At 39.6% G+C, this 23,810-nt stretch overlaps 1 protein-coding gene across 8 annotated transcripts in view; it reads right to left on the reverse strand.

The window, feature by feature from the left end:
• Positions 1 to 23,810, reverse strand: part of LOC121718789 (zinc finger protein 708-like) — a 712,111-nt gene that overhangs the window by 129,042 nt on the left and 559,259 nt on the right. For 2 of the 8 annotated variants that reach the window (XM_042103957.1, XM_042103956.1), the window contains exons 4-5: positions 9,886 to 10,064; positions 8,249 to 9,636 (exon numbers count right to left, since the gene is read on the reverse strand). The exons of 1 other annotated variant lie outside the window; for it this stretch is intronic. In XM_042103957.1, the coding sequence (XP_041959891.1) occupies positions 9,383 to 9,636; positions 9,886 to 10,064 (433 nt within the window). In that variant the 3' untranslated portion in view covers positions 8,249 to 9,382. Of the gene's footprint in view, positions 1 to 1,264; positions 5,559 to 8,248; positions 10,065 to 17,055; positions 17,565 to 20,149; positions 20,334 to 23,810 lie in introns of those variants that run through there. 5 more of the 8 variants (XM_042103965.1, XM_042103961.1, XM_042103963.1 and 2 more) reach the window with 4 other exon arrangements.

Genomic DNA, 23,810 nt, shown 5'->3' on the forward strand with positions numbered 1-23,810 from the left:
CCTTAAATGTGGTTATTTGTAACATGCTATTGTTTTTAAAGCCAAATCATAAATAATTTAAAGACGTTTGTTATTGAAGACGTCATTAAAGGAATGCATCATGGTCTGAAACATTCATTAACAATGTTACCATCCAAAGATACATTTAGAACGGTGAAAACAAGAACATAACAACAAGAACCTTATTTAACAATTGTTTAGTTAAGGCATAACAACGCATAACTATCCAAAAATGTTTTTGGATACTGTCCACGTATGTGACAGGCTAGCAGTAGGCTATGGCTGATTGTTTTCTGTGCTAACGTTACCAGTTACCAGTTAGCCACTATGTAGCATTCAGTAGCCTACACTAGCCTTACCATCTTGTTTTGGAATATGAATTTTTGGAGCTGGTCTTCCTGCTTTGATAAACATTATCAGTGTATTCACAGTGTATTTGAATGTATAAAAGATTTGAGATTGTCCTCTGATTCCATTGTACTGTTTATTTCACGAGCATAAAACAAGCTTTCCGTTCAACATAAGATTCGTAGTTTGACTGCAGATAACGTTCTTGAACCGTTGCCGCTAAAAACAGCACCCCCTATCGCAATTGAAAATTACTGTACAGAGGAGCTTCCTCCCTTGGCCATTGAAAACGACGTGATTCACGAGCCGCTGGGGTCCGAGGCGTTTATAATGGACTTCAATAAGGGGCTTGAGGAGGAAGCTCCTCCATACAGTAATTTTCAATTGCGATAAGGGGTGCTGTTGGCATTTTGACCTAAGGGAACGATTTTGTTCCTTCAAAGTGTTAAAAATAGTAATATTAACAGTAATTTATCAGATTAGTAATTCACTTTATATATTTTTTATTTTTCTCTGAAATTTTAGGGAGGGTGTTCCTCCCTTTCCTCAATGAAGGAGCCTCCTCTGGTGTGTACTGTATGTGTGTACTGTATGCATGTATGTACTGTATGTGTGTATGTATGTATGTATGTATGTATGTATGTACTGTATATGTGTATGTATGTATGTACTGTATGTATGTATGTATGTATGTACTGTATGTATGTATGTATGTACTGTATGTGTGTGTGTATGTATGTACTGTATGTGTGTATGTATGTATGTATGTATGTATGTATGTAATGTATGTATGTATGTATGTATGTATGTATGCATGTATGTATGTATGTACTGTATGTATGTACTATATGTATTTATGTACTGTATGTGTGTATGTATGTATGTATGTATGTACTGTATGTGTGTATGTATGTATGTACGTACTGTATGTATGTATGTATGTACTGTATATGTGTATGTACTGTATGTATGTACTGCATGTGTGTATGTATGTGTGTATGTATGTATGTACTGTATGAGCGTGTCTCATTTCAGGGGCTACATGGTTCTAAGGCCAGATTCGTAGACCGGTTGCGTCATAGTAGCGCGACTAGTGCTGTCCCATTTCGTGGGCTCCTTCGAATTCGGCCGACAAATCTACCCTTCTTTTCCCCGAAACGGAGTGTGCATCGGGTGTATGCTTCGCGGCCTACCTGGTCCCCCAAGATTCGATACGTTTATGACATTTCATTCAAGACATGGCGAGACAGTCGGCAGAGTCTACACATGTAAACATTTAATAAACGGTTTAATAACATTTAAATTAAATGATCGGGTTTCAATGTGAACTATGGTTAAGGTATGTAGCCGATTTCCGTATCAAACCTAAATTTAGAACCACTTTCTAAATAAATCTGTTCAAACATTTCGAATTTAAATGATTTATCAACAAGTCATATTAACATGCTCAGATATGATCACTGGTCAGTAGTCTATTAGGCCTACTATATTTTCGGACTTACGGACTGATAATAACAAATTAATTTTGATAAATTATTAATTTGTCCATTAGCAAAGCAGCAAATACAATCTCATCAGTTAAAATGAACTAATGTGTTTGAACCGCAGCCTGACACACGATGCCGCTGATCACAACATAGTTTTCGCGAGGTGTAGCCTAACATAGCCAGTAAGCCTAAAGCAAGTCTGATTACTAACATTGTAAATGTGCATTAAGAAAATAGCCTACTATAACGATCTATTTTATGTGGCAAAGGCATGTGGTCATGATGCTTTGTGCATGATCGAGATAATGAAAGACATCTAGCCCTACAACAACACAGCACAACAAAAGATGAAAACCTCTGCTAAATGGATGCTCAGCAGCTGAACCACAAATATATTTGTCAACGTTGCAGTTGGAAAAACTTATCGGTCTAGAAGCCAGGTCAGTTAACAAGTAAGATGAAGTGCAATATGATGCATTCAATCAGATATTGCTGCAAACGACCATTAGCTACAGTCACCACCATAAGTTACTCAACCGATCACAGCTGTCTGGCTACGTTATTCTGCCGTCCTAGCCAGGCTACCTTAACTGTTGATATTCCCTCCTAAGTTTTTGAAATTAGTCTACATGTCAGCAATCAGGGAAAGAAATTACGCTGCCCGTGCCCACCTACCTCTTTAAAGTTTGGTTTTAACCAGGCTAGAAAGAAAAAAGGCCAAGGCTACTCACATGAATATGCTCCAACTCCCTTTGAAATCGCCATCTCTTGAAAAGTAAAGCGACACTTGTGTGAATTACCATGTAGGCCTACCCTCCTATCACATTTTTGACTAGTCTTATAATAAATTAATATTGACAGATGCCGCAATTAATTCCTTGATAACAATTCCTTTGCATTGTAGCCTGAATGTTGTTCTTAGGATAAGTGTCTGCTAAATTAATCAATGTAAACATGCTAAATGATAGGGAAAGGAGCAGCAGTTAAAAAAAAACCTCAATCCTTTTAGTTTGGAAGGACTTGCATAATTGTATATATTTTTAATAATTCAAATAGATTGATGATTGCTCTCACTCAGCTGGCCTAGTTCATATTATTGTAGCCTATACATTAAACGTAACACGTTGATCTGAAAGGATGCTTTTCACGAACATGAGTTAGAAAGATCAGTAGGCCTACTCGGGCTAATGACGTAACAGATCTGTTCTTTTAGGCTAGACCGTCCCATTTAAAAAAACGTTGGTCCAGCCAGGTCTGGTCTATGCGGTCACAGAAGACCAGTGCTAGGTAGCACGAATGCTCCGAAGCATCCGGCCCCTGAAATGAGACACGCCCTATGTATGTATGTATGTATGTATGTATGTATGTATGTATGTATGTGTGTATGTACTGTATGTATGTACTGTATGTGTGTATGTATGTATGTATGTATGTACTGTATGTGTGTAATGTATGTATGTACTGTATGGGCTACTGTATGTGTGTATGTATGTATGTATGTATGTACTGTAAGTGTGTATGTATGTATGTATGTACGTACAAACGATCTATAGTTTCAGTGTTCTTTATGGGGAAAATCTCTGAGGGTAAATGTCGCATCATAATGCAGAACTGTCGGTTTGCAAAACATTCTAATCACATATTTGTGACCGTACTCCTCAAATGAATGTAATGAAAGGGGGAAATCACTGGAGCATACAGATGTTTCTGTTCGGTGCAGCAAAAAAGTCTTCAGCCCCACGTTAAAGTTGACTAAAAAGAGGAATAAAAAAAAAAAAAACATCTTTTGGAAATGGATCTTAATGCCTTAATTAAAAAAATGAGGAAAAGACATTTTTTAAATTAAGGCATTAAGATCCTAACCTGACTCTTGCCCCAGATGGGTGAGTGGAGCTAGGCAGAACGAAATTCATCTGGCGAGAGTCAGGTTATTAAGATCTATTTCCAAAAGATTACTTCTTTTTTATTCCTCTTTTTAGTCAACTTTAGGCTGAAGACTTTTTATAGGCACTGTATATGAGGCCTCTTTTCAGTGTGTTTGCATATGTCTTTTCAATTTAGAATGAAATGGAAAACCTTTTCCACACTGGGCACATTTATGACTCTTCTCTCCAGTGTGTATTGCCATGTGGGTTTTAAGATTTGAGGGATGTTTGAAAGCTTTTCCACACAGAGCACATTCATGAGGTTTCTCTCCAGTGTGTATTCGTAAATGTCTTTTAAGAGCTGAACTTTGTGAAAAAGCTTTTCCACATTGGACACATATATGAGGCTTCTCTCCAGTATGTATGAGAATGTGGGTTTTAAGAGATGAGCGGTATGCAAAAGCTTTTCCACACTGGGTGCATTTGTGAGGCTTCTCTCCAGTGTGTATTACCATGTGGGTTTTAAGATTTGAGAGATGATTACACGCTTTTCCACACAAGGCACATTCATGAGGCATCTCTCCAGTGTGTATTGCCATGTGGGATTTAAGATTTGAGAGATGTTTGAAAGCTTTTCCACACTGGACACATTCATGAGGTTTCTCTCCAGTGTGTATTAGTAAATGGCTTTTAAGAGCTGAACTTGTTGAAAAAGCTTTTCCGCATTGGACACATATATGAGGCTTCTCACCAGTATGTATGAGAATGTGTTTTTTAAAAGATGCGCGGTATGTAAACGCTTTTCCACACTGGGTACATTTGTGAGGCTTCTCTCCTGCATGTTTTAACATGTGACTTTTAAGAGCTGAGATATGTTTAAACACTTTTCCACACTGGGCACATTCATGAGGCATCTCTCCAGTGTGTATTACCATGTGGGTTTTAAGATTTGAGAGCTGTTTAAACGCTTTTCCACACAGGTCACATTTATGAGGCCTCTCTCCAGTGTGTATTAGTATATGGCTTTTAAGAGCTGACCTTTGTGAAAAAGCTTTTCCACAATGGACACATATATGAGGCTTCTCTCCAGTGTGTATGAGAATGTGGGTTTTAAGATGTATGAGTTGTGCAAAAGCTTTTTCACATAGGGAACATTTATGAGGCTTCTCTCCAGTGTGTACTGGTAAATGTCTTCTAAGAGCTGCCCTTTGTGAAAAAGCTTTTCCACATCGGACACATATATGAGGCTTCTCCCCAGTATGTATGAGCATGTGTATTTTCAGAGCTGAGTTGTGGGTAAAAGCTTTTCCACACTGGACACATTTATGAGGCTTCTCTCCAGTGTGCATCAGCAAATGGCTTTGAAGAGATGAACTGCGTGAAAAAGCTTTTCCACACTGGGCACATTCATGAGGCTTCTCTCCAGTGTGAATCAGTAAATGGTTTTTAAGACCGGACATTTGTGAAAAAGCTTTTCCACATTGGTCACATATATAAGGCTTCTCTCCAGTATGTATGTGCATGTGGTTTTTTAGAGTTGAGAGCTGTGTAAAAGCTTTTCTGCATTGGACACATTTATGAGGCTTCGCTTTAGTATGTATTGACATAGGGGCTTTAAGATGTGACATATTTGAAAAAGCTTTTCCACAATAGACATATTTATGTTGCCTTTCGCCAGTACTCTGCCTTTCATTAACATCATGAGAGTGTGTTTGCTGGTGTTTCTCAAATTCAGTATGGTCTGTGAAACTCTTCCTGCAGACTGAGCAGTGGTAAAGCCTTCCTCTGAGTTGCAGGTTGAGTTCATCCTTCTGTCCATGGATCTTCTGTTGCGTTACATGTGGGTGGTCTGATGCACCTGAAAGAGTTACCATAGAGACCAGAATGAATACCAGAAGAGTTAGAGAATGAGAGACTTTCTATAATTCAATATTGGCTGATGACATTTTCTGTTTCAAATTCTGTCCAAAGCAAATGCATATTTGGCTGGCCTAGGCATTAGTTGTGTGCCGTCAAAGATTTTTTCACGTCAACATTCCTCTTTGGCTGCTACCATTTGCCATGCACTCTGCTTTCGACATTCATTTACATTAGATTCGATTCTTTTCAATACAATTCCGCACACCGGCATCGCACTTTGCCGCCATGTAAATCACGATTCAGTTATATTTGGTCGACGCAGCTCCATAAAATCCATTGTTCATCCAGTTAACAGTGCCTATTAAAAACTTCGGCGTTGATGTGTGTGGCAAGTGACAGTGCATCATAGACTGTAGGCCTATAAAATGGCAATGCACTCATGTTGAAAAGTTCCTTATTTTCAACTGAACTCAAAGATAATGAATATAATATGAATATAATAGTTTCTGTTTGTTATGCTCTTTATAATGTGAGTAGGCCTACATTTTGTGCATGCACTTCTGTGGTAGCATTTATTTCAGTTTATATCAGCTATATTTCTGAAGAATATATTGTGTTGCCTCAGGTCTGCTGCACATCTTTTGAAATTTGATTTGAAATAATCAAATAGACCTACGTCTTAAAGTTCAGTTAATAAAGTAACTTGCTTTACTTTCATTTGAATCCCAATCAAGATACACAATAATTGCTTTATTGTTAATATGGACTCCTGGAAAGTTCAGAAATGCAAAATAATAGAATTTTAATCATATGATGAAATATGTGATTAATCGTGATTGACTATAGAAATTCAGCGATTAATCGTGATTAAAATTTTGAATCGTTTGACAGCACTACTAATATATATATATATATATATATATATATATATATAGGTCATGTAAATGAACTTCCAGAGGCAGGCAAGTTCGACCAGGGTTCTTCAATTCTAATTTAAATGCTGGACAAGTTCCCGCCTCGTAGGTTTTATACCCTGAACGCCCATAATGGAAACTTGCCTATACCTGCCCATTTCACCTATTCTAACTGTTGTTCCTTTTTTACATGATAAAAGTTATGCTTAAATGGACAGATCCGTTGCCCTGACCATCGAACGCAAATAAGCCTGCAACACGTTAACACCGACTGCACAAGCTCAGACAAGTTCCCTCAGCATTTCAGATAGCTGGCAGGGGTGTGAATCTCTCATGTAAAAGATGATTCGATACAAGAAAAGATACATGTTCATAAAAAACATATCAGTACAATTCGAGGCAATGCGATTTGATGCAATTCCAGCGTTTCCCACAGAATTTAATTCTATTTGGTAGGTGACGTGGTTATGATGCTAACGGATTTAATCACGATTTAGCCAGTCGTCTTCTGTGCCAACAACAATCCTTGCAGGATTTTTAATGCTTTCTTTAAACATGCATGCAGGGTGGTTGACGGACAGAGACTCAATGAGAGGCATGGAAAGGTGCACAAAGCTCTACAACGATAGGATTTCATTCAATTTGAGTACAATTAGTACAACATGGAAAATCATTGTGTGGTTGTCGGTGTTGATATTGTGGTGGGCCGCCACAAATCAATGGCAATGTATGGGAAACACTGAATTCAATGCAGTTCAAAAATTGAAAGCATTCTGAAAGAATTTTCATCATTTGCTCAAGGTGATTATCTAAACTGAGGTTTGTATCATATATTGAACTGAAAAAATAATAGTCTACACTTACGTTTTAGCAGCAAGGGCCAAATTATTCTTAAACATCAATCCCTTTATCAAACGTAAAGTAGGCATTCCCAAACAGCAACGATAACCTGTAGAGTATTCTGTTCCAAACAGAACGCACCTGCTATGAGACAGGGAGCTCATGGCTTCAGGTGACAGGCAAATGTTAGGTAAGCCTATTATTATTGCTAGACGGCATCACTGGTTACAACAATGATCAGATTAGTGTTTCATTTCGCGCTAGATTTTGAAAAACAAGAGTGAAAACTGTCAAACAAACGACGAATGCAGAACGATCAAGATATCTTCTTATAGCTTCGAGTGAGAGTTGTCACGTGCTTAAGTTGCAGTAGATGTATGGGTAATGTCCTTTTACAACTTTGGGCAATGCATGTAGCCAAAACAAACTAAACTGCATTACCCACAAATCCATGCCACGTGTAGCTGAAATGCATCATTTGCAAGTGGAAAAGAATGCACTCTACAGCATTAGAATTAGAATGTAACACTGCCTGCAACTTAAACGTCTGAGAAACGTTTGTGAACCGATTTGTAACAATTAAATCGGGGAAACGACCGGTTCAGGTCAGGTTTATTCCGATACGGGGCTTCACGTATCGATGTAGCCGAATCTTACATGTGTACACGTCTCACGAGTAGCCTACAGTATGCCTGTTGGCAGCCACTCTGAGCAGTCAAAGGCGATTCAAAACGAGTCAGAAAAGTCGAGACAGGACCAATCGTCAAAATTTCGGTGTCCACCAATCTAGTTAATCGAAAACAAACCAGAAAAGGGACTCAAAGTGCTAAATACCGGAATTTTCCTTTAACACTGGTTATGACCATTCCTTTATACAATGCAATGCTTTCTTGTTACAAACGATGTGGTCAAATCATATATCAATATATATATCAAATAATGAGATGAGCAAAGACATGATCATTTACATACATTTCATACAAAAATACATACATTTCAAAGATACATATTGATTTTTCACATAGCATTGAAAGCAGGTTACGCAACACTTTTTTTTGGCTGGACAAAATGTTAATATTCCATAATACTGGACATACAGACAATCTCTTTTAAATAGCCATAATGGCCTATAAGCTTACATTTAAACGGCACTAAATCACAAACTATATATTTCCACAATGCAGTTTATTAAGCGTCGTCAGCACCAGCAGGTGGTGTAGAATCAGCTTTGCACAAGCAGCGAAGAAGCCTACTTTTATTCTATAAAGCAGTGCAAATTGTTGCCCACACATTGCAAACAGACTCTAGCTACACAACTGCAGTAGTGGAGAATCTCGGAAGAATTCCCACTAGATTGGTAACGGTTTGCGGTCGGCATAGGCGAGCTTAAAAACTGCCATAATGTTGTTGTTTGCATAAGTTAATTGCTGCGCGATCACAGCCCCTTTTCTCTCACTTCCAGCGGCCCCTACTCACAGACCCGGTAGCCTAATAATGAAGCAACAGCTGTGATGAACGGCAATGCTGGTTCACCTGAGTGAATACAGACCCTTGTTGAAAGTTTTAGATGAGTGGTCGTGACATCTTTCTAGCTTCCCTAGAGTCCCCCCCCCCCCACCCCAAAAAAAAAAAAAATAGGAATAGTCCCAATAAATGAATTGTACACGTCCTTCATAAATTAGCGTTACTGTAATGTGAGGCATGATTTCATAGAATGACAGCCTATTTCGCTGCTTGTGCAAACTGGACATAAACATTTCAACATTTCATAGACTATGTTTATATTTAACTTGTCATGGTAACATACACCTGTCTTTCTAGATGCGAGGGACTATCAATGCTTTTTCAAACATTTCTGTGGCTTTTTCAATTCTTAACAGTTTGCACTATCATATTATTTTGAATAGGAATACTTGAATGCCTTTTCACACTTTCTCTCCAACGTGAATTTGCATATGTGAATTTGCATATATTTTTAAGCCTTTATATGAGGCCTCTTTTCAGTGTGTGTTAGCATACGTCTTTTTAATTTAGAAATATATGGAAAACCTTTTCCACACTGGCCACATTAATGAAGCGGTTTCTCTCCAGTGTGTATTCGTAAATGGCTTTTAAGACCTGAAATGTGTGTAAAAGCTTTTCCCCACGGAGTACTTTTGTGGCTGTCTTTGTGAGTGTGTATTGCCATGTGGGTTTTAAGATTTGAGAGATGTTTGAAAGCTTTTCCACACAGGGCACATTCATGAGGTTTCTTTCCAGTGTGTATTAGTAAATGGCTTTTAAGAGCTGAACATTGCGAAAAAGCTTTTCCACACTGGACACCTATATGAGGCTTCTCTCGAGTATGTCTGAGAATGTGTTTAAGAGATGAGAGGCATGTCAAAGCTTTTCCACACTGGGTACATTTGTGAGGCTTCTCTCCAGTGTGTATTAACATATGGGTTTTAAGATATGAACTTTGTTAAAAAGATTTTCAACACTGGGTACATTTGTGAGGCGTCTCTCCAGTATGTATGAACATGTGGCGTTTAAGATTTGAGTTGCGGGTAAACGTTTTTCCACACAGGACACATTTATGAGGCTTCTCTCCAGTGTGTATTAGCATGTGGATTTTAAGAGCTGACCTTTGTGAAAAAGTTTTTCCACACTGGGTACATTTGTGACGTGCCTCTCCAGTATGTTTGAACACGTGGCGTTTAAGATTTGAGTTGCGGGTAAACGTTTTTCCACACTGGACACATTTATGAGGCTTCTCTCCAGTGTGTATTAGCATGTGGATTTTAAGAGCTGACCTTTGTAAAAAAGTTTTTCCACACTGGGTACATTTGTGAGGCGTCTCTCCAGTATGTATGAACATGTGGCGTTTAAGAGTTGAGAGCTGTGTAAAAGCTCCATCACAATTGACACATTTATGAGGCCTCCCTCTAGTGTGTATGAGCATGTGTTTTCTAAGAAATGAGTGGTGTGCAAAAGCTTTTCCACACTGGCTACATTTGTGAGGCTTCTCTCCAGTGTGTATTACTATGTGGGTTTTAAGACTTGAGAGATGTTTAAAAGCTTTTCCACACAGGGCACATTCATGAGACTTCTCTCCAGTGTGTATTAGCATATGGCTTTTAAGAGCTGACCTTTGTGAAAAAGTTTTTACACACTGGGTACATTTGTGAGGCTTCTCTCCAGTATGTATGAACATGTGGCGTTTAAGAGTTGAGAGCTTTGTAAAAGCTCCATTACAATTGACACATTTATGAGGCTTCCTTCTAGTGTGTATTAACAGAGGGGCTTTAAGATGTGACATTTTTGAAAAAGCTTTTCCACAATAGGCATATTTATGTTGCCTTTTGCCAGTACTCTGCCTTTGATTAACACCATGAGATTGTGTTTGCTGCTGTTTCTCGAGTTCAGTAAAGGCTGTGAAACTCTTCCTGTAGACTGAGCGATGGTAAAGCCTTCCTTTAAGTTCATCATTCGGTCCATGGATCTTCTGTTGCCTTATGTGCGGGTGTTCTGATACACCTGGAAGAGTTACCATAACGATTTAGAATGACAGACTTTCTATAATTCAATATTGGCTGATAACATTTTCTTTGTCAAATTCTGTCCAAAGCTAATCCTCATGTGTGTAAAACAATTTAAAGAAATTATTCATGCATAACAAGACTGAGAGCTTGTTCCACGCTACAGATGAATTTACGCTTATTTACAGTTATTGTAATCTACGCCATAGTACAGCCTAAAATCGCACCTCGCCAGAAAAGTTTATTTTCGCTTTTGAAAATTACTTTTGTTGTTGGTGGGATCTATAATATCTGCTGATTCTTTAAAAAGCACACCGATTTATCAGTCAGGCTTTAACCTGCTGAGGAGTGAAATATTTTCCTGGTTCCTTCTAGAATTCTACGTAAACGATCTATAGTTTCAATCAAAGATTCTAGAGCGCTATGCGCAAGATGGATTACTGGCTGGAAAATACGTTGGATATGTTGAAGTACGTTCTATGACTCTATGGGCGCCATTTTAATAAGCTCAGGTGTCGTCACAGACACAGAATCCTACGGCGCTGATCCTAAAATGTTATCAATATTTGTTCTTTAAAGCTGTATGTTGAAATTACGAGAAACCCAATAGACCACACCATGTCTAGACCAGTTAAATATATTGTATAAAGACAATGTCGAATTATTTCCGAGGGTAAATTAGGCTAGGGCACTGACATCTGTCCATCATCCACCAAAACTAAGTTCAATAGGCCTATGTTTGGGATATAGCGTCGTTAATGTAATTTCGTTAATTTGTTGGGAAACAAAGTAGTAGTCTAAAGGTACATTTTAATTTCATTAATTCGTTACAGTATCGCTGTAACGTCCATTCCTGCATTAGGCCTAGGCCTACTCATATAGCCAATTAACTTATTGTCTCCATGATTGCTTATTTAAAATATGGATTAGCCTTGACAGCCTAGGCTACATTATTTCATAGAGATGTGCGTAGTGTAGGCTACAGCAGTGTTTCCCAAAGACTGGGTTGGGTCGCAGGAGATTTTATTTGGGTCGTCAGCACAATTTATGTTGTCTAATAGGCCTAACGTCTGCGTCGCAGAAGGGACAGCGTGGACATCTCACTCGCAAAATGAAACATTTCTGTGGGGCGCCTGCCATGGACCTCGCAGTTGCAAAATGCAAGGGACATGAATTTGCACGAACATTAACGGACACCAGCTCTTCAACTTGACCGATTAAAATCTAGTCAACTAAAGCAGACATCCGTATACCAGACATGGCTATTCAATTTGCGTCATAGGCTGTAGATAGTTTCAATTGTAGATGCACTCTTTAAAGTAAATAGCAACCTCCTCACATTCCTTATTATTTCGGATTTAAAACGCTCAACAGTGCATTATATTAGCCTACTATTTAAATGGACATTTTAAACATTTTCCTCTCGTTTTCGACCTCGCAAACTCTACTAGGCTACAATAAAGGCGCATTATCTTTTGACACTTGCGCAAAAGCCTCTTGTTCTGATAGTTATTAATTTCACATTCTTACAACATAGCTTTCCACAACATTAATACACAGCCTTGGTATACGGCCTACAAACAAACGTTTAACTGCGTATTCAACTTTCCAAATAAAGAAACCTCCACAAATAGGCTACAATATAATGACTTGAGTTACTTGCTATGTTTACAACGGTGTTATGGATCCATTTGTCTGCAACGCAACCTACAACATCTCTCTTTAGGAACAGCTTACTATGCTGAAGAGTGACGACTGCGTAGCATGCAAGAATACCCCCAAGAAAAGGTTGAGAACCTGTGGCCTAAAACAATATGATTGCATGCAGGTTGCATGTTAGATCTGAAGTGAAATGGGTCGCGATGGTCTGTCATTCTTAAAAAGTGGGTCCCCAGAAAAAAAGTTTGGGAAACACTGGGCTACAGCACGCATTCTTTCCCTGAGCCCTCTCCCTCAAACGGGTTCAGCCTGCATCTCCCCTAAGCAAATCAAAACGGTGGCTTGTGCAATCTGTTCATTCAGACTTCAACTGGCGCGGTAGCCTACACAACTTTGCAAAGTCAACTTGAATGTATCGATTTTGAACAAAGTTAGTATTATACCCCATTTATCACAACGTTGTCTGTCGCGTTGTCAATCGCAAACGCAAATTTATTCAAACGGCTAAGGAATTAACTTAATTTGTGGAGATCGAAGAGAAAGCATCTGTTTGACATAGGCCTATGCGTAGCCACGGATGGGCCTAGGCCCGTCTACTTGTCAGTCTTGCCCATCCGATCTTAAAAAGACGCGCATGCAAGTCAACACTGCGCTGAAACCTCAAGAATCGGTCAAATCGCGAACAGCCACAGCTCCGTTTAATTGTCAGGTGTGATGAAATGTGTTCATATTCCACTTCTTGTCATAAACGAATGCCTATGGAAAGGTTTTGTGGTAGGATTGTCCAATGGTCAGTGTGTGTTTTGATTTATGCGACGCACCGATGCTGGGTTCATCAGTTTTGCGCAAGTTTAAAACTTTTAGCCGACTGCCTAATTTGTCATTTTCGTTCTATAAGTTCAATTTTTCATGTCTTGAATGTAACATGCCTATGATAAGGCTTTGCAGTTGTACAAGATGGTCAATTGTCTCAATTGTGATTCATGTGACGCGCACACCGATGCTGGGTTCATGCAATTGATCAGCCTAGAACAGGAACATTTTGGAGGGAATGAGAGAATGAACGCACGCAAGAAACACTTTTTAATTAAACGTAGGCCTAATTTACAAAGGCATCGTAAAACACTGAAAGTTAATATTTACACCACGGGTCTCACGTCGCTCTCAAGCTCAGTCGCGTGCTGCCCTCTTTTGAGCTTGCAAGAGGCTTAAGATGCAAAATTGCGCAGCCTATAATAAAAAGTAAATAATGCTTAATTAAAGTAGCTATTTACCAGTGCAATAGCTACTTCTGTCTAAATAATATTTACCTCTCCTTATTCAGTGTAAACTTGGAAAAAGATCAATCGAGCCTTTTACACTGTCAGTTCTTGCAGTTCATTACCGAGAAAAAAAAAAAATGTTAAAAACAGCTGTTCAGGTGGGCTCATAGAATTGGAACTATGTATGAAATTTTGTGCTGAGCTTATTAAAATGGCGCCCTGTCAGACTCAGAGCATACTTCATGCCTATGACGTAACTGATCTATCTTGCTCCGCTCTAGAATCTTTGGTTTCAATGTTCTTTATGGGGAATATCTCTGAGGGCAATTGTCACATCATAATGTGGAACTCTCAGTTTGCAAAACATTCTAAATCACATATTTGTGACCGTACTCCTCAACTGAATGTAATGAAAGGGGGAAATCACTGGAGCACTGGTGTAAAAAAAAAGAGTCCCCAATGCCCAGTGTGTCCTAGAGATCTAGTGTCTCCATGGTCTAAAACGGCTTTTTATTATTATTATTTCTGTTCAGTGCAGGAAAAAAGACTGCATATGGGTAAGTGCTATATATAGGTCCTGTAAACGAACTTCCAGAGGCAGGAAAGTTCGACCAGGGTCCTTCAATTCTAATGTAAACGCTGGACAAGTTCCCGCCTCCCAGGTTTTATACCTTTCTTAAGCCTAGAATTTTCTGAAAAACCTTTTCCACGTTGGGCACATTTATAAGGCTTCTCTCCAGTATGTGTAAGCATGTGGTGTTTAAGATCTGCGAACCTGTGAGATGTTTTTCAACACTGGTCACATTTATGAGGGCTCTCTCCAGTATGTATTATGTGGCGTATAAGATCTGTGGACCTTTCAAATGATTTTCCAGACTGGTCACATTGATTGAGGCTTCTCCAGTGTGTAGGTGGTTATTTACTCTTTAAATCAATGCTATAGAAAACATATTGATTTGACACACTTAACTTAATTGCAGACTCAAAAACAAAACAACTTCAAGATGACTTTCAAGATGGTGTTGTGCATTAACAACGTGCCTAACGTGATATTAGTCTAGCCTGATAAAGTCAAGATTTTGGGGCGATTTCATTATTTTAAAAATAGGTACGGAATGTAATACCTCGAAAAAACGTGATTACTACATTTTCATACCTTTTAACACAGTGCCAAAAATGCAATGTTGCGTTTTTAGCTTTTTTTAAAATGACGAAAATAGACACTAACACACCTTATGTGCGATTTTGGGAACTCTATGATGAAATAGATGACGGATCGAAAACTCATGAAAACGCACGATTTGGACATTTTATCTCAGCTTTTGATGGTTGCTGCTTTGGGTCAAATCCAGGCCATTTATTTTTGTGGGTTTATCACTATGTGGCAGTCTCGCCAGGTCTCACTAGGTCACTTCCTGGAAACTTTACAGGCAACACTTAACAGCAACTTTACAGGCGGACTCAGGGATTTTGATGAAAACTAGCCACTGTTTAGCTTGGGATTTCTCAGGAACAGAGGCATGTAGAAATACACGGTTTGTACCCACTGAGAGCTTAAAGTCTCACCTTTTAAACGAGCCACAGTATGTGTCCATAGCTGTGACATAGAATACGCTGTGGCTCTACAAAAACCGTCAACATTGATTTAGATTGCTGACACTCTTGGCCAAAACTTCCGAAAACAGCGCAACATTCAAAGTGTTAATGGCCTTAATTTTGCTAAGTTGATTTACTACCTTTTAATACTTTTTAAAACCCTGCGGACACCCTGTAAAAAGTAATAAGGCTAGCCTATATAAGCTATAGTATATTCCAACCCTGAGTTTAGCAGACAACTTGATGAACATGGTTTTTATTTTAGACATAGCATGTCGACTGTAACCATGCGTGCAGTCCATTAACTGCGAGACACGCTGTGAAGAATAGTCGCCTGCTCATATGGCACTAATGTTCCTGGTGTGCAAAAATAACACCTAGTGGCCAGCCTCAGGAAACATTTCTGATTAGCTCTCCACCGGATGAGAGGATTTACATGCAATAAGGGGAATTGTCTCTCATATAAGCGTCCACATTCTATTCTTTTCTTTGCCGTTTAACTGATAGTATTAATCAGTTAAAACTCTTCTTATCGGTTATTGTATATTATACGATATACAACAATGTATAGTATATTCACAGCTTTTCTCTTTCTCCTTTACTAAAGTATATAATTTCATTATTTATCTTTAGGAACTACTACCTGTGGCTGTATGGAGTAACCTGTGGTAACTCTATACAAAACATATTGATCTCAATGGTGCATTTCATGTTCAGGGTGGAAAATAAAAAAGAAAGATTTGCATAAGACTAGTCAAGTTGGTGTCAAATTGGCAACCTACATCTGTCCTGTCAAATATATGCAATACATAAAACGTTCAAGTTCTTTCTGTGTGGTAAACTATTTGTTTTCTCAGCTGTGTAGCTGAGTAACAAGGTAATAAGTCCACTTTCGCATCAGGGTCATATTCGGCCTGTCGGGACTTATGAGTAATGGGTAATGATGCACGTTACTTTTACCCCTTATCGCGAGGAACCAATCACATCGGTGTATCTGATATAGGCGGGCCATGAGGCGAGCTAAACAGCGGACGACAGCGCTGCAATGAATCAGTCAGCAAACATTGGTCGTAGTGTTATCCAATTGCGTGCAGTGAGATTTTCAAATGCATGTTTGGTGCCGCCCCTTGAGTTGGGCCATTTACATTATTCGTGGCCAGACCCTTAATCTTTCTAGATGATCAGGGTCTGGCTTTTCCAGGCTACCACACAACAAACTGTACTAGCAGACAGACACACAACCCAAACTGCTTGTGTGGCCCGTGTACAGAGGGGAGTCTGTTGTCATTTGAGAGAGAGCCTGCGGGGCTAAAAGGGGCAGCGTGAATCAGTGCGCTGTGAATTGAAATTGTAGCTATTTCCGAAACGCTATTTCTAAATGGAATGTGACAAAATAATTGTTTTAGCTCGATAACATTGTTTTTTGTGATCGTTTAGAACCAAAATCGATATGCCTCTTGCCAGTGTTTGCTAATGATTCAGTGCAGCACAGAGCTGCCCCAGGCTTCAGTGCAACAGCGCCCTCTAGAGTCACAAAATTCAGTGCAACACATATGGACTGTTCAGTTCTAACACATATGGACTGTTCAGTTCTAACACATATGGACTGTTCAGTTCTAACACATATGGACTGTTCAGTTCTAACACATATGGACTGTTCAGTTCTAACACATATGGACTGTTCAGTTCTATATGAGAGGACTTACTTTCCAGCTGCTCATGCTCCTCTTCCTCCACCTGCTCTTCTTCTTTCTTCACTTCAATCTTCACTGTTGTCATTTCATTGTAAGTAGACCTTGGTGACTCTGTGACGTCTGTTTCAGTTTTACAGTCTGTTTGAGATTCACAGTGAAACTCTGCAAAGGGCTTTTCATCTTCATCTGGACATGAAATCATATGACCATATTCCTCCTCTTTTATATCTTCTTCTTTCACCATCACGCTCAGCGGGCCAAGCTGTCGCACTTCCTCCTCTTCCTCCTCCTTCTTCACCGTTGTCTGTAGTGTTGCACTGTAAGTAGACTTTTCTTCTGCATCTGGACATGCAATCAGATGACCAGATTCCTCCTGTTTTACATCATCTTTTATATCTTCTTCTTTCACGATCACTCTCAGGTCAACCTGGTGTGTTTCAGCACAGCTAGAACGAAATGGAAGTCCAACATCCATGTTGCTAGCAGAAAAAAAGGTGATCCCATCCAAATATTTCAATTGCCTGAAATCAGAGAAACAAAATATTTGAATGAATAATTCGCATGAATAAAATTATTATTATTATTGGGGGCCAAGCAGCGAAGCTGCGAAGGCACCCATTGTGTTTCTATGATTTCTTATTATTATTATTATTATTTAACATCTTTCCTCTGCCATTGGAGTCTATGGCAGCCCATAGAACCGTCTGGTGAAAAGTTGTGAAATTTGGCACACTGATTGGGGACAGGCCAATGATTAATTTCACCAAGATTCATGCCGGGATCTTGAGCGCTCTAGCGCCACCAATAGGCCAAAGTTGGACGTGCGTTCACACACGTAACTTTTGACCCATAGGCCCAATTGTCAAAAATGAGGTATCGTTGGAATCCTTGGACCAAGCCAAGTTCAACGCACCATATGACATCATTTTCCGCCATGATGGATTTTCCGCCATTTTGGATTTTAGTGAAAGTGAAACTAATTCTTCACAGGTCACAAATTTTGTCCGATCGTCACCAAACTTGACACACATGATCTTCAGCCCAAGCCTCACAAAAGATACTCCTTTTCGTCTTCGGAACTCAAACCGTTCGCCCGTAACAGCCAATCGAAATATGCGGAAAAGCCGCCAAACAGGAAGTGAGCTCATATCTCAGCAACCCATTCACCTATCATAACCAAACTTAGTCCATGGACTCAGGACCCAATCAGGGAGACGCTCAAGAAATCTGGTGACCTTTGACCTCTAGGGGGCGCTGTAATTAAAAAGCATGCCTTTTGGCCTGTAGCAGCAGTTGTGCTTAGAATTAAAACGCACTAGTGGTGTCTGGTAATACTGTTGGAGGTCCTTAGGCCGACCCAAGCCAACTTGTGATGTCATCGTAATTGATTCGGCCGCCATATTGGATTTAATCAAAAACACGTACGAATTTTTGCAGGTCACAAATTTCAGCGGATCCTCACCAAAATTGGCAGAGAACATCTTCAGACCATGCCTTATCAGTGCATCGCTTTTTGGAACGATTGACAGTAGCATTCGGCTGTAACAGCCAATCGAAACTTGCAGCGAAGCCGCCAAACAGGAAGTGAGCTCATATCTCAGCAACCCTGCCATGTATCATAACCAAATTTACTACATAGGTTCAGGACCCCATTAGGAGGACGCTCAAAAAATGTGTTGACCTTTGACCTGTAGGGGGTGCTGCAATTAGCAATATTGCATTTTGATCTGTAGTTGCGATGTGTTTTATCGATCTTTTATTTTTGGATGTGAAACTGATGACAACATGTTCCATCCAGTTCATTCTAATGCGTGCGTGGTAGGGCGGGGTGGGACGGGCAGAGGTGATTAGGTGGGGGGGCTGGCTGGCGGAGGCGGTGGCAATACTCAGCCCTGTTTCAGCCCTACAAAATCAGTTATGTTTGATGTGACACTTGTTGAAAGTGTTGATCGCGAGTGTCTGCTGAGTTCTATCTTGTCGCCGTGGCTACTCCAGCCTATTCTGCTTGGCCCCCTCATTGCTGCTTGCAGCTATATTTATAATTATTATTACTGCAGCTCAAAGTCCTTTACATTTCGAGCATTTAACACAATAATAAAGAATTGATTTGTAGTAATACAAACAAACAGACAAACCAAACAATAGATAAAACATAAAAAATGTACATTAAGTAAAAATGAGAATTCACAAGATGGTAAGGAGATAGATACAACACATACAATTGATGCAGTGAAAAGACCATGTAAATAGTATGTATATAAGTATGTATGTATATATATACTCTTTTGATCCCGTGAGGGAAATTTGGTCTCTGCATTTAACCCAATCCGTGAATTAGTGAAACACAGCACACAGTGAGGTGAAGCACACACTAATCACGGCACAGTGAGCTGCCTGCATCAACAGCGGCGCTCGGGGAGCAGTAAGGGGTTAGGTGCCTTGCTCAAGGGCACTTCAGCCGTGGCCCACTGGTCGGGGCTCGAACCGGCAAACCCTCCGGTTACAAGTCCAGAGTGCTAACCAGTGGGCCACGGCTGCCCTATAGTCAAATAATGTAAAGAAATAAGAAACAAAAAAAAGTTGAAAAAACAGAAATACAAATACAAGAAAAAAACTAAAAGCTCACATACAGTATGTGCTCTTTGCCTGAGATCGACACATCGTTATGTGTAGCCCAATGGGATCATACCCAGAGAACAACAAAAAATAACTGCACTTCTTCAAGTGTAAGAACTGCAGTTTTATGAATATTACACTGCTGCGTTGGAGGAATTATTTGCGTACTTATGCAGGACATGCAATATTTTGGATATTAAAAAATGCATTGTACTACATAGTACTGAACTTCACTGCAGAGAATGCATATATTGCTCCTTAAGATAAGTTATGTTGAGGAGTTAGCCTACTGTTTGTGACAAAACACACAACTATCCAAAGAAATCGTTTGATCTCTCGAGCATGTCTCAAAGTAGGCTATGCAACCTATTGCTTCTTTTTGTTCAGTGGCGTTGAGATTAGCGGTACGAAGTTACTTTGGCTAACTAGCTACATACTATGTGAAAGCACAAAACCTTCCTACCGCAAGTTCGCTGCTCTGACAACTTACTTCTGTTGATTGGTGTTAGTGTCTGATTAGACCGACGCGGAATCTTGTTTATTTCCGCAAAATGTCTTGAACCATTCTCCCGTTTTGGACTGCATGCAATTTCACCTGCTCGCGACTTTAACTTCGTGGAGCCAGCAAACATAACAATCAAAATTCCCAGATGGCCCCCATTCTTCTTCTTCTTGTTTTTCTTTGGCGGTTGGCAAACAGCTTTTAAGTGCATTACCGCCACCGTCTGAATAGGAGTATGGGCCTGAATACATCACCAAAAAAAAAAAGATAAAACGCAATATTGAAGCATACAGTTAAGAACATAATTATTCATACCCCTGGCAAATTTTGATGTTTGATGTTGATTTTCACTTGATATGTTTGTTCTGACTGACAATGACACTGCCAAATGCCAAAAGGTTGTGAGACAATGTGGTAGAAACATGGAATAAAAAATAAATAAAAGTTATTTTCATCTTTTTAAAACATTTTTATGAAAAATGGCATGTCCAAAATTATTCATACCCTTTCTAAATAATCAATGGAAACATATGTATTTGCCATCAAAGCTCTAGACATGGTTCTTATAATACCTAGCCTGCATTCTCCACAATGATTGTAGGCCGCACCTTTTTAGCAGCAGTCTGGGTTTTGAAAACATATGTAACCTACTCAACAAGTGAGACAGATGGTGTCTTAGACCAGATTTCAAAAACAACGTTACATTCATAAAAAAAAAAAAAAACATGTGAAAGAGATTCTTCCATATCGCAAAAGGCACACATATTATCCATTTCCATAAATGTAGATAGTAATGGATTACAAGAGTAAGTTTTGTGTAAAATATTGAAGTGTAATTCTTTTACCTTGTCGGTAAGGCAAAAAGTGTTAGGTAATAACCATGCCTTTTTCCAGTCAATATCATTAATTGATTTATTCCAGAAAAAAGTCCCTCTAGGAGTCCATTTCTTTTTAGTATGGAAAGCGTTACGTATAAAGTTCTTATTGCATTTTTTTTTTATCAAGGAGAGGGCAACCATCAATGGCTACAGTAGGGTTTACTCAGACATTTGAGCTGTTTGACAAGTGATATTCCATTAACTGAATGATACCATAGGGATTGCATTACACACAAGATTAAATTCTTTGCCTCTTACCTCTAACTGGTGGGTAACAAGAAATTTCTCATAAGAAAGGAGGTTTCCATTCTTGTCAAATAAGTCTTTAATGAAAGAAACATCTTTTGCGAGCCAAGAAGGAAGAAAAATAGATTTGTTCTTTACTGTAATGTCTTGGTTGTTCCATAAAAGAGCTTTATGGGGAGAAAAGTGATGAACGTAGAGTAGTTTCCAGGCTAAGAGGGCTTGTTTGTGGAAATTGGATAGTATAAGAGGACGTTTAGGAGGAGAATATAGTTACTCTGATGATTTTTTCAAATATATGCCAGTAAGATATTCTAAAAGCTTTAAAGGTGGGATCTTACTAAAAACATCAGCTATAGAATGTGGATGATAAAATTGTTGTCTTTCGGTTTTCAAGGCAGGGCGATGAATTTATTTACCAGTATTTACATTTATCATAATCTACGCCAGTCTACGCTGTAGTCTCACCAGCACCCCGCCAGAAATGTTCTTTTTTGCTCTTGAAAATCCCTTTTGTAATCGTATACGGGCTCCATAATCTCTGCTGATTCTTTAAAAAGCACACCGATTCATCAGCCAGGCTTTAAATAGATCAAATGTAAAGAAAGGAGCATACAGAGGAGGATGTTTCTTATATTTTGTATTTCTGCTCAGTGCAGCAAAAAAGACTGCATATGGGTAAGTGCTATATGTTAGCCTGGCGAGCCATACCCACATCAAGATGTAGGGTCTGGGAACTATCCACTGGCACTGCTCAATCCAAGAGCTGGGATAAACGGTTGTCTTTCAAATTTCCTCTGCATGTGTTACAGTAACAAATATGGGACTGAAAGTAACAAAGATACAAATGTCCTGTAAGACAGGTGAAATAAAAGGAGTTAGACACAGCAGCTTTCCATGTTTTCTCCCAAATTGCATCTTGTTTATTTATTCAGAATAAATCACAAAATCTGTGTGCATTAACTGTTTTGTTCAAGTCCCAGTGAGGTGTACAACATAAATATAAAGTATATAATAGTTTGTATAATGTTTTCTCCCAAATTGCATCTGAGAGCGAGCGGAGGTCCGTTCCCATAGCAACCGGAACGCAACTGCTTGTGCCACTCCAGTGAGATCACATTTTTATATTTACTAATAGACATAGTCAAAGTCAAAGTCAAAGTCAGCTTTATTGTCAATTTCTTCACATGTTCCAGACATACAAAGAGATCGAAATTACGTTTCTCACTATCCCACGGTGAAGACAAGACATATTTTACCAATTTAGGTCCACAGACAAACATAACATTCAAGTAAACAAAAAAAGTAAGTAAATAAGTAAATAAGAGGGCACATATAATAATGAAAAAATAAGAGCAGCAAAATTTGGTTGAAATTGTGCATAGACAGTCAATAAAATACTAGTGCAAAGTCAGGCCAATAAAAGGCTTGGGTAGTTCTGTTTGACCTAAGTAAGAAGAAAGTGGCATAGTGGTGCAAGTTATGTAAGAGCAGCAGAAGTGTTGTGTTTTCAGGACAACAACACCAAGTTGTAAAGTGTACAAGTGTGCAAGTGTGCAAGTGGAGTAGTGCAGGCGGCCATTTTGGGTCCAATGTCCAGGATGTTATGTAGCTGAGGGTGGAGGGGGGAGAGGAGGGAGAGAGTTCAGCATCCTTACAGCTTGGTGTATGAAGCTGTTGGTGAGTCTGGTAGTGCGGGAGCGCAGGCTTCTGTACCTCTTCCCAGAGGGCAGTAGATCAAAAAGATTGTGAGCGGGGTGACTTGCATCACTCACAATTTTGGTCGCCTTGCGGGTGAGGTGGGTGGTGTAAATGTCCTTCAGGGAGGGGAGTGAAGCACCAATAATCCTTCCAGCTGTGTTCACTATGCGCTGCAGGGCTTTCCTGTTGTATTCAGTGCAGCTTCCGCCCCACACAGCGATACAGCTGGAGAGGATGCTCTCAATGGTGCCTCGGTAGAATGTGGTCATGATGGCTGGTGGAGCACTTGCTCGCCTGAGTTTCCGCAGGAAGTACAGGCGGCGCTGAGCTCTCTTCGCCAGTGATGCAGTGTTGGTGGTCCAGGAGTGGTCACCCGATCACCTGTTTTGGGTGCGCAACGCATGCAATAGGATAGCGGTACAACTCAAGAGTCCCATGCCCTGTGTGTCCTAGGGATCTGGTGTCTCCATGGTCTAAAACTGCTTTATATAGGTCTTGTAAACGTACTTCCAGAGGCAGGCAAGTTCGACCAGGGCTCTTCACATATCGATGTAGCCATATCTTACACGTTAATACAGACAGTGATACGTATCGGTTAATCTTTTCACCCCTAATAGCTAGCATAGTTGCTGCTAATGTCTAAGACTGTCTCAAATGGTGTACTTCTGCACTTACAATACCTAATTTGAGTGTGTGGGGCCTTCACACTGATAATTCCAACGACACAAAGTGCACTGCTAGTCCCCGGATGGTGCACTCATTGCAGTCAAAAAGCTGAGTGTGGAACACTGGATACTTTTCGCCCTCAATGGACGCCATCTTGGCTA

Source organism: Alosa sapidissima, chromosome 9 (assembly GCF_018492685.1).
Source record: "Alosa sapidissima isolate fAloSap1 chromosome 9, fAloSap1.pri, whole genome shotgun sequence".
In the NCBI taxonomy this organism is placed as follows: domain Eukaryota; kingdom Metazoa; phylum Chordata; class Actinopteri; order Clupeiformes; family Clupeidae; genus Alosa; species Alosa sapidissima.